The sequence below is a fragment of the Lissotriton vulgaris genome, chromosome 2_2, assembly GCF_964263255.1.
Source record: "Lissotriton vulgaris chromosome 2_2, aLisVul1.2, whole genome shotgun sequence".
Classification (NCBI taxonomy): Eukaryota; Metazoa; Chordata; class Amphibia; order Caudata; family Salamandridae; genus Lissotriton; species Lissotriton vulgaris.
In genome coordinates this window covers 192,251,754-192,267,061 of record NC_141688.1, presented here as the reverse complement: position 1 = coordinate 192,267,061, position 15,308 = coordinate 192,251,754, and the positions used below count along the sequence as shown (strand labels likewise).

General features: G+C 45.4%; 1 protein-coding gene across 10 annotated transcripts in view; it reads left to right on the top strand.

Moving 5' to 3' along the window:
• Nucleotides 1-15,308, top strand: part of NAV2 (neuron navigator 2) — a 669,134-nt gene that overhangs the window by 635,344 nt on the left and 18,482 nt on the right. For all 10 annotated transcript variants that reach the window (XM_086959512.1, XM_086959519.1, XM_086959517.1 and 7 more), the window contains 5 exons: nt 1,797-1,950; nt 3,041-3,200; nt 5,231-5,328; nt 11,860-11,955; nt 14,322-14,490. In XM_086959512.1, coding sequence (XP_086815638.1) covers nt 1,797-1,950; nt 3,041-3,200; nt 5,231-5,328; nt 11,860-11,955; nt 14,322-14,490 — 677 coding nt within the window. The remainder of the gene's footprint in view (nt 1-1,796; nt 1,951-3,040; nt 3,201-5,230; nt 5,329-11,859; nt 11,956-14,321; nt 14,491-15,308) is intronic.

Here is a 15,308-nt window from a genome sequence, read left to right as displayed (position 1 = left end):
TTGAGTACTCAAGAAAATCTTCAATTCTCAGATTTCCACAGATATTCCAGCAATTCTGTAGAATTCTAAAAGTAATAGCTTTGCTCCAAACAACGGAATAATCCTTTAGGAACAAGTGTCCGTTTTTGGAGGGGATTTTGTAAATCATGCCTTAGTTGGGCGGCCGCAGCAAGTTAAGTTTTGTAAAAGTGATGCCTCTCTATATGTAGGAAGTAGAACCATATCCTGCTGAAGCCATCTCTGCCTATTCTTTCCAGACCTAGTCTGTGGATATGCATAACACACCCAAAGTTGGGTCACATAGGAAGTGATTCCATGGCGATTTTTTAAATATCCAGGATGTTTTCCTTTTACTGTAGTATTTATATGTATGTAGTGTAATTAGTCGCCTTACATTCTCTTGCCCCCAACTTGCATTCTTTTCCCTCACCTGGCCTTTCCCTCGCCTGGCCTTTCCCTCGCCTGGCCTTTCCCTCGCCTGGCCTTTCCCTCGCCTGGCCTTTCCCTCGCCTGGCCTTTCCCTCGCCTGGCCTTTCCCTCCCCTGGCCATGCCCTCCCCATGCCATGCCCTCGCCTGGCCATGCCCTCGCCTGGCCTGGCCTTGCACTTGCCTGGCCTTGCACTCGCTAAGAATGCAGGCACAAGATACAATTCATATACTGAGCCAGAGGAGCGGTGTAACCCAACATAAGCCTGTGGGGAATTGTAAAACATAATTTTATTAAAGTATGTAAAGCAATCGGAATGAACCATTTGTACTTGGTTAATTTCACATGTTAAAAGCAAAGGTGTGAATTTTGCCTTTGAATATAGAAAAGCATGAAGAATTGAAAAGTGCTATTTGGGCCCCTTTCCTTCACAAATGGTTTTTGTGGTGTAATCTTAACATTTCCGCTTCTCCTGTCCTCATGATGGCAGAGGTACTACAGTGGTACTGCCTCGTGCCAATGTGTCCAGGAGGGTGAGCCATGCAGATCACGGTGTGATATTAGTTTTGTGTCCCGAACCCGGTCTTTGGTACAGTAGTTGCTTCAGTGAATATTGCAACTCTGGTCCCAAAATGCATATAAGTGAGCTTTTTGCTTTAGTGCCTTCCACTGTTTGTGAACTGAAACTACCTAAAGGGGAACTGTCTCTCAAAAACATTAGCCAAATCTGGAATTGATGGCTACTTGAAGGGGTTCACCCTTAATCTAAATAAAAGAACACACAGCTGCCACCCTCTGCCTTGCAAACCATTCGATGTGTGGACCACCCCAACCATCTCTCATTGTGCCACATTTTCTGTAGAGCTGATGCCAATGGGATTAAAATGCATTTTTGTTAATGTATCGTTTTCAGAAAAAGAGTCTTCTATAAACAAGGAGCCATTTCCTAATTTGTAAATCTGATCTTTCTTTTTGTAATTCTTCGAGCTCTCATTTGTTTTTTAATTTTTCATTTTTATGAAAGCTACTCCAATCCCAGCAAACAATTACTAACTTGGGGGACCTCCATTTGTTAAAGGGGCACTTTAGTTGTATGAGAATGAAGTGGTGGTCTTAATTACTCCCCCTTGATGTTGTTGGAGGTAGCACTTTACACTTCTGCAGGATGAGGGTGGTCAAAAAACATGTGAAACATGCTCTCACAATGGTACTCGCTTCTAAATTCTGAATCATGCATAGATGCTTTCACTCCTACGCATTAATGAGCAGAATAACTTCTGAAAATAATCCACTAACTTCACTAAAGTAAAGGTTGTGTCTTTTGTTTGCTGTTTATCTTCTAAAGTCTCCATGTTCTGTATTGTTTAGCATATCTGAATGCATGGAGAGCGAGGCCGAGAGCGTCATGCAGCTGCGCAACGAGCTGCGTGACAAGGAGATGAAACTGACTGACATTCGGCTTGAGGCCCTGAGCTCCGCCCACCAGTTGGATCAGTTGCGGGAGGCAATGAACAGGATGCAGGTAGAGATGGTTGCGGGCTTGGGGAGGGACATTCACGACTGGGAAACGCAGCACTAGCATTACTAAGGGGGAGACCGTTCTCCTTATCTTGTCCCTGTGGAACAGCTCACCCAAAGTTCAGTGCAGTGTCATGGATTTACGTGCCTAACCGTTTTGGTCCCTTCTAGGAGTGGGAGTGTTCCAGTGCTATTCAGGTTGACTCTTGGTACTTTCCACAATGACCTTAAAGATGCTCTGAGCTCAGGCTGGCTATGGCCATGTAGATGATCTAAGCTCAGGTTACTTTGAGTAGCTCCCTAAATTAACCTTGGGTTTGTTTCGGACACCTGGAAGCAAGAGAGACCGTCTGAAATGTCACTCGATGCGGCCTCCAGACGAGCTCCTCCTGATGTCATAATCTACCATGGCTGACCTGCCTCTGTTCAGCAAACACCCAGATCTCTCAACTCGCAGGGGCTGAAGTCTTGACAAATGTCACTCTTCCTTTGCACATCAGGGAGGTAAACATCTTCTATTCTGATACATGTTCAGCAAATCTGGTCTCTGATTTAGCAACTTCTCTTTTATTTAGATGAAGAAAATGTCAAAAGGCTATAATTGTGTATTTTAATGAAGGGGTTCAATTTCTGAAATTTCTAGATAAACTGCTAATTTGTAAGAAGGGAAGAGTCCATTGGGTATGTGTTGTCCCACCCGTTTGCACATTCCTGTCTTCCCTTGTGGCTGGTTTGGCCTACATCACACTGATCAGCGTTCTACCGCTTCGGCTTCCTTGCCATCTTCTCGTGGCTCCTGGCCATGATGGTCAGGTGGGCTGCTTCCAGTCGAATCCTTGCAGAGCCCTACGATCCAATTAAAATAACATAGCAGATGAAATCTTCACCACAGCTGCCGCTGTTGAAACTCTTTGAAAAGTGAGCACGTCCCTGGAGCCAAACCAAACGAATAGCTTGGAGTTGGAATTTTGCAACAATCTGGCTGGGCGGTTACAAATGTGTGAAGTTCAAAAGTTCAGCAGAGAACAATCCTGGCTCTGGGCACAGTCTCCACCATGTTCTCCGCCGGTAACCTTGTTTTTTTCATTTTGTAGTGTGAGATTGAGAAGCTGAAGGCGGAGAACGACCGGTTGAAATCTGAAAACCATGGCGGATGCAGCCGGGCACAGTCGCAAGTCTCCATCTCCTCGTCACCCCGACAGTCCATGGGCCTGTCCCAGCACAGTTTGAACCTGACGGAGTCCACCAGTTTAGGTCAGTGAAACATTATGCGATCTGCCTGGCGCTTCTACTGCATGTCTTGATTTTTTTTTGCAGGGTGCAATTAAAAGAATTGCATGGAACGAAACCAGTACACCTGTTGCAGGAGCTTGTGGTTACACCAGTGCCACTGTTTGCTACAGTTTCTTAATTCCCAGCAAATTCGTGTGAGAGTGTCAGCTACGCAGTGGTGGTTGGGGTTTGATCTTTGTCACTGTGTTTAATTGCAGGTGTATTCGGGTAAGAAGGTAAGCCTGGTGCCTGTGTGAACTTTGCCTCTGATTACTTCTTGGCCAGTTTCTAAAGTCTAAAAACTCCCAGCACAGGGGTAACCAGGAGCAGTTTTTTTGGATAGTTCTACCTGGGGAAGCGAAGGTGTTTGGATCTTGCAGCCCACTGGGGGGGTGGGGCGGGGGGATGCCGGCCAGGCAATCTAGGGTTGGAATGGATACAGGCCTCACCATAGCACCAGTGAAGTCGGGAACACTACATGGTCTGATTTTGCTGCTGGTTTCTTAACAAATTCTAGTTTGGGAAAAGAGCCCTTTGTGTACTTTCGCTTTACAGACAACCCTGAGTCAGCACCTGTATGTTCCATTGAGGTCACTGTTAACCGTTTAATAGGGTGTGAAATTGTACTGCTGTCGTGAGTGGAACTCACTCCTGGAACGGGGATGCGACAACTTCCCTAGAAAGGTTGCTGTACTCCTTTCTCAGGGGTGTTAACCAGTAACCAACTGTAACGAGAAGCTTATTCCAAAAGTTAGACCATGCTACAGAGAATCTCTGGCCCGCTGTAGTTTGACTGTTAGCCAGGGATTGAGGAATAAATCAATTAACAAACTGTGGGTCTGCTTGCCTCGGAGATTGCTTTCCAATACAGAGCCTGCTTTTGGCTTCCAGACTCACTGGGCATGATCACCTGAGATGTAAGGAAGCTTGCACGCGCTGTGTCTGTCTTCCAGTTTAGAATTTGAATCCCTCCTACTGTGTTTATTGGCAACAGCTGAGTACAATTCCCACAGTAAATGTGTGATCTTGGGACGAAGGCCTTGGGCTGTATTTCCATTATGTGACCTCCTAGTTAGGTAGCCTGCCTCATAGCTCATAACTATGTTTATCGTCTTTTTTTTGTAAAGGTCAAGAAGTATTGTAGGACGGTGGGCAGGTTGGGCAGGCAGAGGAAACCTTTGGTAAGACTGGAACCAAGCAGCATAACCTCTGGTTTGGTGACAGTTTTCAGTCTTTCTCCCACCCCCTCCCAAACCATTGTAGGCTGTGCTCTACCATAGAAAAACTCTACTGAAGTCACAGAGCTAGCAGACATAATGACGCCATCATCTGCATAGTCCCTAGTACCTAAGCAGGGTCATAAGAGACCCAAGCTGAAAATGAAACCACTGGGGTCAACTGGGATCCCTAACAGGTCTCACTGACAGTGACCTGACGCAGGCCCCCGCATCCTCGGTGGCGCAGGAGGGCCCCTGGTCATTCAGGGGGAGCCCAATCTACCCAAGACCAAAGAATATCTATGATATAGGGGAGTCTTGGGGTCCACTCTCACATTCTGCAGGGGCTCCACCATTGTTCACTATGCCACTTGTTTGACACCCCATCTTCAATGGGATTAAGGAAATGGAAGTATGCTAAAGTGATCTGTTCAGCCCACTAAGTGCCCAATCATGGGGTCTGGTTGAATGTTTACATCCTGATTTGACAACAGAAACAACATTTCTGGGCCAGGCTGTCTTTGGCAGTTTAATAAATTAACAGCTGTTCGCACTTGTAGGTGTCGGGAGTTAGATGTGCATTTTATTTGAAAGCGTTGCGTGGGAGCGAAAGTTTGCGGCGCTGTTCTCATCGACTACATGTTTCGGCTCAGGTTGTGCCTCTGGGGCGGATACCGAAGCTGCCCCATTCTGGAGCTTCCTCACATACCTTCGTGTAACCCAAGAAGCTTGGCTGTCAACGAAGAATGCCCAGGAGTCACTAAAAGGCGGATGTTGTGTTCTTTTCATTCACAGACATGCTGCTGGACGACGCCGGGGACGGCGCCCTGCGGAAAGAAGGCCGCCACGTCAAGATCATTGTCAGCCTGCAGGAGGAGATGAGGTGGAGGGAGGTAGGTGGAAACTCAATATTACCAAAACTAACCCACTCCACCAGTGCCCCTTACACTGGGTCAAACCTTTCCCTACCAGCTTTACGCACTTAAAGCTACCCCTCACTTAATATTACCAAAACTTATTTATTTATTTATTTATTTAAAACACTTATAGAGCGCAGCTGTCACCTGGCAGGTATCCTGGCGCTGAAGAGCTACTCCTGAGTTAGAAGCAATGGGAACTGATTATGGGGGATGGACGTGGCAGGGGAACTAGGGGAAGAGCCAAGTTTTTATTCGTTTCCTAAAAGGTAGAAGCCGTGGAATTTGACGGATGTCGGCGGGAAGACTGTTCCAAAGCTTGGCAGCAGCTACTCTAAAAGATCTTCCCCCGATCCTGGCCTTCTTAAATCTGGGTATCGTCACTAGGCAGGCAGTAGCGGATCGTAGAGTTCTGGTAGGAACGTACCAAGAAAACATTTGTTGGAGGGGTCTTGGACCTGATCCGTGTAGTGCCTTGAAGACCAAGCAGAGAGCCTTGAAGGCTATTCGTTGCTTCAAGGGAAGCCAATGTAGCTCGGCTAAAGCAGCTGTGGCCGAGGATCTCCTGGTCCAACCAAGGGCCAGTTTGGCTGCTGCCGAATGGACTCGTTGGAGTCTGTCCAAAAATACCGTGGGAGACTCGAGCAAGAGGGCGTTGCAATAGTCAAGGCGACTGAGAATAGTACACCTGACTATCAATGCTCGGGCCTGGGCGGGTAGTAGTGGCAGGATTTTACGCAATGAGCGCATAAGGGCCGAGCAGGTAGCAACTGTTTTGGTTACCTGTGTTTCCATGCTAAGGTTGTTATTTAGCATGACACCCAGATTGCGGACACTGGTGACCGGCTGAGGTTTATCTGGGTTTTCCGGGGGCCAGAATTCCACAGGCAAAAGGCGAGGGATTCGGCTTCCGGGACAAAACAGAACCTCGGTTTTAGAGGAGTTGAATTGGAGGGAATTGCGGTGTAACTAGCCAGCAGTGTCTCTTAGGCAATCGTGGAAGGCTTCCATGGGGATGGAGTTTTCCCCCTCCCATGAAAGGATGAGCTGGGTGTCATCCGCGTAGTTTACTGTTTTCATTTTATGGGTTTTGATTAAAGTAACCAATGGATTTAAGTAAACATTGAAAAGAATTGGACTGATAGAGGAACCCTGGGGTACACCGTGAGGGACTGGGGAGAAGGCAGATTGGAAAGGAGGGAGGGATACAGCTTGTTTCCTATCTGTAAGGTACGAGTGGAACCAGAGCAGGGCAGTGCCGTCAACCCCAGCCTCTCTCAACCTCTCCAGCAGAATCACGTGGTTGACAGTATCGAATGCGGCAGACAGGTCCAATAGGATCAAGGCCACTGCTTGGCCCCTGTCTGCCCGCATACGAAGTTATTCCATGGCAGTAAGCACTGCAGTTTCAGTGCCATGGGCTGGACGAAAGCCAAATTGGAAGTCGTCCAGGACGTGACTCTGCTCAAGATGTGTTGACAGGCAGGAGCTGACCCAACGTTCCACCACTTTCGCTGGGAAGGGTAGAAGTGATATGGGTCGAAAGTTGGAAAGGCACTCTGGGTTCAGAGATGGTTTTTTCAGTAGCGGGGTGATAAGTGCTTGCTTCCAGGGGGTGGGGACGAGTCCACAGCAGAGGGATTGATTGCAAATCCTCCGGAGGGTGAGGAATAGCTCCTTTCCGCATGCTTTCCAGGTTTTAGGGGCAGTGGGTCCAAGGGGGACCCGGAGGTGATGCCAAGTGCCAATCTCTCAAATTCTGCTTCGGGGATCTGGGGAAAGGCCAGTAGACCTTCCCTAGGAGGGCATACTGGACTCGGAGGATCACGGTTGGCGGTATTGGCTCCGGGGAAAATTGGAGTGTCTTGCAATGGGGGGGTTGCCAGGTTATTAATGATGGTCTCGATTTTGTCCGTAAAGAACTGAGCGAGATTGTCACAGAGAGTCTGAGAAGGGGGGATAGTTTTCTTGGCACAGTCAGGGTGCAAGAGGTTGTCAAGGATCTGGAATATGCTTTTCGAAGTATTAGCTGCGTTAACTATAGTGGAGCAGTAATAGGACGATTTGCTCTCTGAGATGGCAGATTTGTATTCGCGGAGCTTGTTTTTCCAGATGGTTTTGTTGTTATCACAATATCCCTGTCTCCACTTCCTCTCAGCCTGTTTACAGGCTAATTTGAGAGTTTTCAGGGAGTCATTGTACCATGGAGCAGGTGCTCTGCCTTTGGGTTTACAATGTTTTAGTGGAGCAATAGAGTCCGAGATGGATGCAATCTTCGCACTAAAAGCTCTGTAGTTGTTTTCAACCGAGTTAGTTGGGGAGAAGCTATCTTCCACATCGAAGACAGTAGTGGAAGAGCTCAATTTTTCCAGGGCTTTCCAGTTTCTGTACGTGAATTCTGGTAGAGCGCTTTTGTTCAGCTTTCTTGTTTTAGTACTGGTGATATAAAACTTGATAAGTGAATGATCCGTCCAGCTCATGGGCAGAATGTCACTCATGTGTGTTAAGTCAGGACTCGAAAAGATAAGGTCGAGTCGATTGCCTGCTGAATGGGTGGGTTGCTTAACTAATTGGTGAAGCCCCACGCTGTCACAGGACTTACCCACTCCCCAGTGCCCCTTAAACTGGGTCAAACCTTTCCCTACCAGCTTTACGCACTTAAAGCTACCCCTCACTTAATGTTACCAAAACTTACCCACTCCCCAGTGCCCCTTAAACTGGGTCAAACCTTTCCCTACCAGCTTTACGCACTTAAAGCTACCCCTCACTTAATATTACCAAAACTTACCCACTCCCCAGTGCCCCTTAAACTGGGTCAAACCTTTCCCTACCAGCTTTACACACTTAAAGCTACCCCTCACTTAATATTACCAAAACGTACCCACTCCCCAGTGCCCCTTAAACTGGGTCAAACCTTTTCCTTCCCGCTTTAGGCCTAACCCATTCCACTTGTGCCCCTTACACTGATTTAACCCCTTCCCTGCCAGCTTTAGGCTGCTAAACTAACCCACTCCACCAGTGCCCCTTACTTAACACTGGTTCAACCACTTTCCCTCCAGCTTTAGGCCACCTCTGACACCCAAAGCTATCCTTAACCTGTCCTTCTGCACAGCCGTCTCCTCCCATCCTAGAGGTAGAGGTAGGCGAGTCAACAATTTAACAATGATGACCGAGGCAGACTAGAGCCAAGGCCCTGTGCACAGGCCGAGCCAGGAAAATGATTAGTTTGTACTTTGTTCAACAGACTTTGTGTAAAATATGATATATTCCAAAAGTTGGGTTACTCGATCACACAGAAGCGTTTTATCTTAATACGTCCGCTTATATCACTGCCTTGAGAGGCCATTCTGAAAAGTTTTTAAACATGAACTTAAAAACATTCAAGCTCCCTTCCCCCACCTTACACACCCCTGGTTGACAATGCTATTGGTAAAATAGGAGGCAAGTCAGTTGTTACACTTACCGGTTATATGGCCTAGATTGTTCACTCAAACACAAGAAAGTTTTTTGTGTCGCACATATCCTGAACTCCCGTATTTCACAGGGCAATGAAGAAAACCGAGGCACTATTACATAACATATTTGCCTACGATCACACATTTGGCCAATGTGGGAAGCCGGGTTGAACCCAGTTTTTCTGGTTGGACATTGTGCAGTTCAGCCTCTAGATGGGTAGCTCCGATTGCTATTCCACATCAAAGGTTAACGCGTTGTCTTTCATTCTTGTGCATCTGGTTAGAGCGAGGTTGACGGGCTGAAGCCACTTGAAAGCTCGTCTCCTTTTAGGCTGAGGGTCCCAGAGCACCTGGATTTGGCTCGAGTCTTCAGTTGCTCACCCACCTCTACTGTGCACCTCTTGTATCTCTTCCGTCTCACCCAATGACCATCCTCTGTCCCCCACCCACTTTCTCAGTGAACCCCATTCACTTCCTCTTTAGTGGAGTTAGTCATTTACGTCCCTATGAAATGTCATTCCATTGCAAATCTTAGTTCTATGCTTGCAGTGAATTTTGCATGCACTGTTTTTTTGGGGAGGAAGGAAGCAGAGTTGTTTTTTTTTTTTAAATCTGTGACTGGGTACTTTTTTTTATCACTTCAGAAGGTCTTCGATTTAAATAGGTACAATCATTTGTCTCTGCCTTATCATTTTTCCTTGATAGATTCCCCTGTAAATTCATGTTCACATTAACGTCTGCCAATTTATATTGCGCGTATCACTCATTTAATTGCTTCTTGCCATTAAATGATGAAAGGCTGTTCCAGCCCTGTATCATTCGAGCTAGTGCTTAGAAGGTTCTCTGCACTAAATTATCTTACCTAGTGTGTAACATGAGGAGTCCATGTGTAAAACATATGGAAGATCCATGGCATGCGGTCATTGTACCAGATAGGCCTAGCGCCAATTTCCTTTTGACATCTTTTCATCCTCAGTTTGTATGTAAACCCGTACTGGGGTAACATGTGGTGACCGGTCATCCTCTAAGTAACGATTAACTAACTAAAAACGTAGTACACCTTGATCCAAGCTGCATGGTTGGCACCACCAAATAAGTGACGCCTGCCAATCACCCTTTCAGTGAAACCTGTGCCCAGGTACAAATGTTTTCATTCGTTAGCACCTAAAATAATATTCACCTCATTTTAGTTTCTTAACACCCAATGACCATTGCCAGAATGATTCACCTACTGTTCTAAATATGCAAATCAGGCCCTCGGAAGTCTGGACAGTCGACCGAAAAAACTTAACATCTATCTGTCTAGTTATCTATCCAGCGCCATCTCTATCGATCGATCTCTCTATCGATATCTCTCTATTTATATCGCTCTATCTATCGATCGATCTCTCTATCTATAGCTCTTTCGATTGATCTCTCTATATCTCTCGATCTCTCCATGGATTGATCTCTCTATCGATCGATCTCTCTATAGCAATCGGTCTCTCTATATCTGTCGATCTATCCCTATCGATCTCTATATTGGTTTATCTATTGATCTAGCTATATCTATCTCTCTAGTGATCTCTCTATATATCTAGCAATCGTTCTATCTATATCTGTCGTTCTATCTATATCTGTCGTTCTATCTATATCTGTCGTTCTATCTATATCTGTCGTTCTATCTATATCTGTTGTTTTATCTATCGTTCTATCTAGATCTGTCGTTCTATCTAGATCTGTCGTTCTATCTAGATCTGTCGTTCTATCTAGATCTGTCGTTCTATCTATATCTGTCGATCTATCTATATTCCTAGCGATCCAGCTATCTATATTTCTAGCAATCTATCTATCTACATCTCTCCAGCTATCTATCGATCTTTCTATATCTTTCTAGATCTATCGATCTTTCTATATCTCTAGATCTATCGATCTTTCTATATCTCTAGATCTATCGATCTACTGATCTATCTATATTTTTCGATCTATCTATATCTCTATCAATCTACCTATAGCTCTAGCGACCTGTCGATCGATCTCTATATCTATTGATCTATCTATCAATCTAGCGATCAATCTATCTATAGCTATCGATCAATATCTATTGATATATTTATCTATATATATATATATATATATATATATATATATATATATATATATATATATATATATATATATATATATATATATATATATATATATATATATATTTGTATAGATATGTAGGTGTGTGTTTGTAAGGTCATCAAGTATATATATATATATATATATATATATATATATATATATATATATAATATGTATTAAATTGATGATCTTTTCTTAAAATGGTGTTAAGAACTTCGTTAATTTATAGGTTGAAACCTTGCAATTTCCAGACACAAATCATTTACATGCATTAAATATAGATATTAATAGAGAAAACACTCTTTAAGGTTCATGAAATAAGTTGCAATATAACTGAGATTCTCTTTTCCGTGAATCTGTTCCAAATGTGTTTGTGTGTGAGTGCATCGGTGGTGCTGCGCTGCCCCCTTGTGGCGTCAACCATAAACATTTGCGCATGTCTGAGGACGGACTTTGCTAGCGAATAACGGGTAACTGTGATAGAATCCGAATGGTGACACGTAGATAGAATATAGTATAGAGAAACGTAGCTGTAGAGTAGTGGCACGCAGATAGAATGTGCACTAGTGAAACGTAGTCGTAGTGACACGTAGATACAATGTAGAATGTTCGGGGAGTCCGAGTGATAGTTTGAAGGGACTTCGCAGTGAGCTGGAGGTGCAGAGTTACTGCTGGGGCTGAATAAAGGTGCTTGATTTCAACTAAGCTTGAATCCCAGCAGAGCCAGCTCAGCTGTTCATCCTTCCGAGGTTCATGAAAGGAGATCCTTTACTCAGAATAAATGTTACCCCTGTTTTATAGCGTCCTGCTGCATTTTTGTCACTCATGGTCTGGTGACAGAGCCTGGTCGTGTTTGCCATCCATGTAATGAGCTTCCTGTACATTGCTTCTCTGCATTACTTTTCCGGTCCTGCTTCATCCATCTCTCTGTTTCTCCCCCCAGGACTCCCGGCCACGCTCATTCCTCATTGGCTGTATTGGTGTGAGCGGGAAGACCAAGTGGGACGTGCTGGACGGTGTGGTCAGGCGCTTATTTAAGGTGAGTGACGTCGGGGATGGGGTATTTGGAGGAGACTGGAAGCGTGGAATTGAATGCATGTCTTTTCATTCAGCACCAAATATGCCCAGTCTGAGCGGCCCAATTCATTTTATTATACCTCGAGGGCATCAACATCTTAGACCCATCCCAGTCCGGATTCAGACGAAACCACAGCACCGAGACAGCCCTCATCGCTGCCACAGACGACATCAGGCGCCAACTAGACAACGGCGAAACTTCAGCCCTCATCCTCCTGGACCTGTTAGCCGCCTCCGACACAGTCTGCCACCTGACACTAAGAACACGCCTCCAAGAAGCCGGAATCCAGAAAAAGGCCCTGGACTTGACTACGTCCTTCCTCTCTGGCAGAACCCAGAGAGTCCGCCTCCCACCCTTCCGATCCGAAGCCACTGACCACATAATCTGCGGCGTACCCCAGGGCTGATCCCTCAGCCCGACCCTGTTCAACGTCTACATGGCCCCCCTCGCACAAGTGGCCCATCAGCAAGACCTGAACATCATCTCCTACGCCGACGACACCCAGCTCATCCTCTCCCTCACCAAGGACCCACACACCGCCAAAACCAACCTCCACGAGGGAATGAAGGCAGTCGCCGAGTGGATGAGGAGCAGCCGACTGAAACTGAACTCGGACAAGACGGAAGTCCTCATCCTCTGCCCCACCCCCTTTGCCTGGGACGACTCCTGGTGGCCAACCACACTGGAAACAGCACCGACACCCACGGACCACGCACGCAACCTAGGATTCATCCTCAACTCCTCCCTCTCCATGTCGAAGCAGGTCAGTGCCGTCTCCTCCTCCTGCTACAACACCCTTCGCATGATCTACAAATGGATCCCGCCCGAAGCCAGAAGTACGGTGACCCAAGCCCTCAGCAGGCTGGACTACGGCAACGCACTCTACGCTACTGGAGCAGTAGTAGCAGCCCCCCCCCCCCTCAGCGCCTTGAGACCCTCACGAGTAATTAGTGCGCTTTACAAATTAAATGATTGATTGATTCCATCTGCCCAACGTGTCTGGAGATGGTCAGTACATTAAAGCACCCTAGACTTGCAATTAGAATTAAATAAACTTATAAAAGTTAAAGTTATAAAATCTGTCAGACCTCAGTCTTTACAGCAGTACAACTCATTCGTTGGTGACCGACACTTGCCGTCCTTGCTCTTGTGTTCAGACACTAATAACATTGCTTCTATAGAAAATAAAGGTAGTTATAAGAACAATGACCTCAAATTGCATTTTATAATAAATGATGAAATAAAAACACTGATAATTGGATTTGAGGGTAGATATAATGTTCTTCTGCAGAGTGTGGCTTTGGCATTTCTTGGACTCTCTTGACACCAGAAGTGCCCGGTCCACTACGCTATTGGGTCAGTCAGAAGTACCCCTTGCTTGTGTTGAAAGCACTAGAATACCATTTTTTTAGGCCTTCCATGCGCTATTTTAGCATAAAATTGATGCCATCACTCAAGACATCTGACTTGTGCAGGATACGATGTGCTGTGGTCCAGGCCTCTCCAGTTAGTAGGAAAAGCAACTAGATGCTACCCTCGCTTGGCCCCTCTCACTCGAAACTCAACTTTTATTCCTACTAACCATCTTATTGTTGCCTACTCCCCTACTGTGTCTCTTTATGCAGCACAACAGGCTCCTCCGAGGTTCACGGGGGGAAAAATAATGTGAACGAATGCTCACACAAAGAGCGGTTTAAAAGCCAAATCTTTTGGGTGTCTGGTTTCACCCCCAACCCCCACTCAAAAAATACAAAGAGAACATTCTGTAAATTATTAATGTTGTAGGACGAAAAACATCTAGAATACACTATTAATTACAAAATGTACAGTAGTTCGGACGACAGATTATAACAAACAGGCAAAATTCACCAAAATTCAGATTATAAAGGAGACTTAGTCTTTTGAGTGTCACAGTACTTAGCTCTGTAATACTTGCTGCTCATTCAAACATTTTACGGTACTATACATATCTAATGACATTTTTGCATGTACAGTTTATTGTTGATGGAAATTCTTTTGTGTGACTGTCCGTGTACCAGCCCAGTGCTTCTGTTGTTAGCCTGTCATGTCAACCATTTTGTTTCGCAACCGAAGTTAGAGTTACTGACAGTGACATTTCAGCTGCCTTAGAAATCAGATTTGTAACTAAAACTAGTAATGCTGACAAATAGGAATACTTTTCACAACACAAAAACATGCGAACCGTGCTATGTCATGTTATTTGTTGCATTGGCGCTGCTAGCCAGTTTTGTCGAGCAGAGATTGAAGTAGAAAAAATATTGCTACTATGGCTATGGAGAAGTGAGAATGCACCTTTGCACCTACAGGAATACATCGTTCACGTCGATCAAGTGAGCCAGTTGGGGTTGAACACCGACAGCGTTCTTGGTTACTGCATTGGAGACATCAAGCGCACAAACAGCACCGAGACCCCGGAGCTGCTACCTTGTGGGTATCTGGTTGGAGACAACAACACCATCGCAGTGTCTGTCAAAGGTAATGTGAAGGGAAACCCAAGTACGTAGACTCAGCCTGGCCGCGACATTTAGACAAAGCTGGTTATCCTGTCTGTGACCTCAAGCTATGAGTTGCAGTGAGAGTTGCGCAATTTAAGAACCATGCACTCTCTTCAGCCACAGGCAAGTGCAGCAGCAAACAAAGACTTTACTATTCTGAGAACCTGCTCGGTATTTTGTTATGAAAGATGAGTGGAGGCGCATGTCCAAGCAAAACAGTAACTTTATCTCCTCACCAAGAGTAGAAACATAAGCCGGCTCTCACGGTAAGTTAAAGCCCCTCCTTCTGGAGAACCGATGTACCTCAGATTTTGAAATAGATTAAGTAACAGTGTAATGTGTCTTTTCATTCAGCACCGAATATGGCTAAGTGTAGGAGTTATCTTATGCACTTGTTTCTGTTGCACTGCAAGGCCCTGTGAGTAGCATCTCCGCACTGTGAACAAGCAAAGACGATAACATGTCTGAGAGGTAGGAGAGAAGTCACTGCAGTCAATGCAGCAGAGTTTCATCTTTATTGCTCGTAAGAAGCTGTAAGCTTGAGGAATTGACATCAGGGTGTAAACAAATGTTGAAGGTCTTTTGAAGGAATGTTAGTCTGATAATGGATTCTAGGTCCAGTGGGAAGTGGTTCTGCATTTGCGGTCCAGTGTAACTGTAGTGCCAGCCTCAAATCGTGGACTCTGTGGTTTTGGAAACAGATGGCAGGTATGTGTCTTGATACCATGGTGGTTATTCAGGGCTGATTGTAGTGATGGATGCAGTAGATTCTGAGTATACAGGTAATACGAGCAGCCT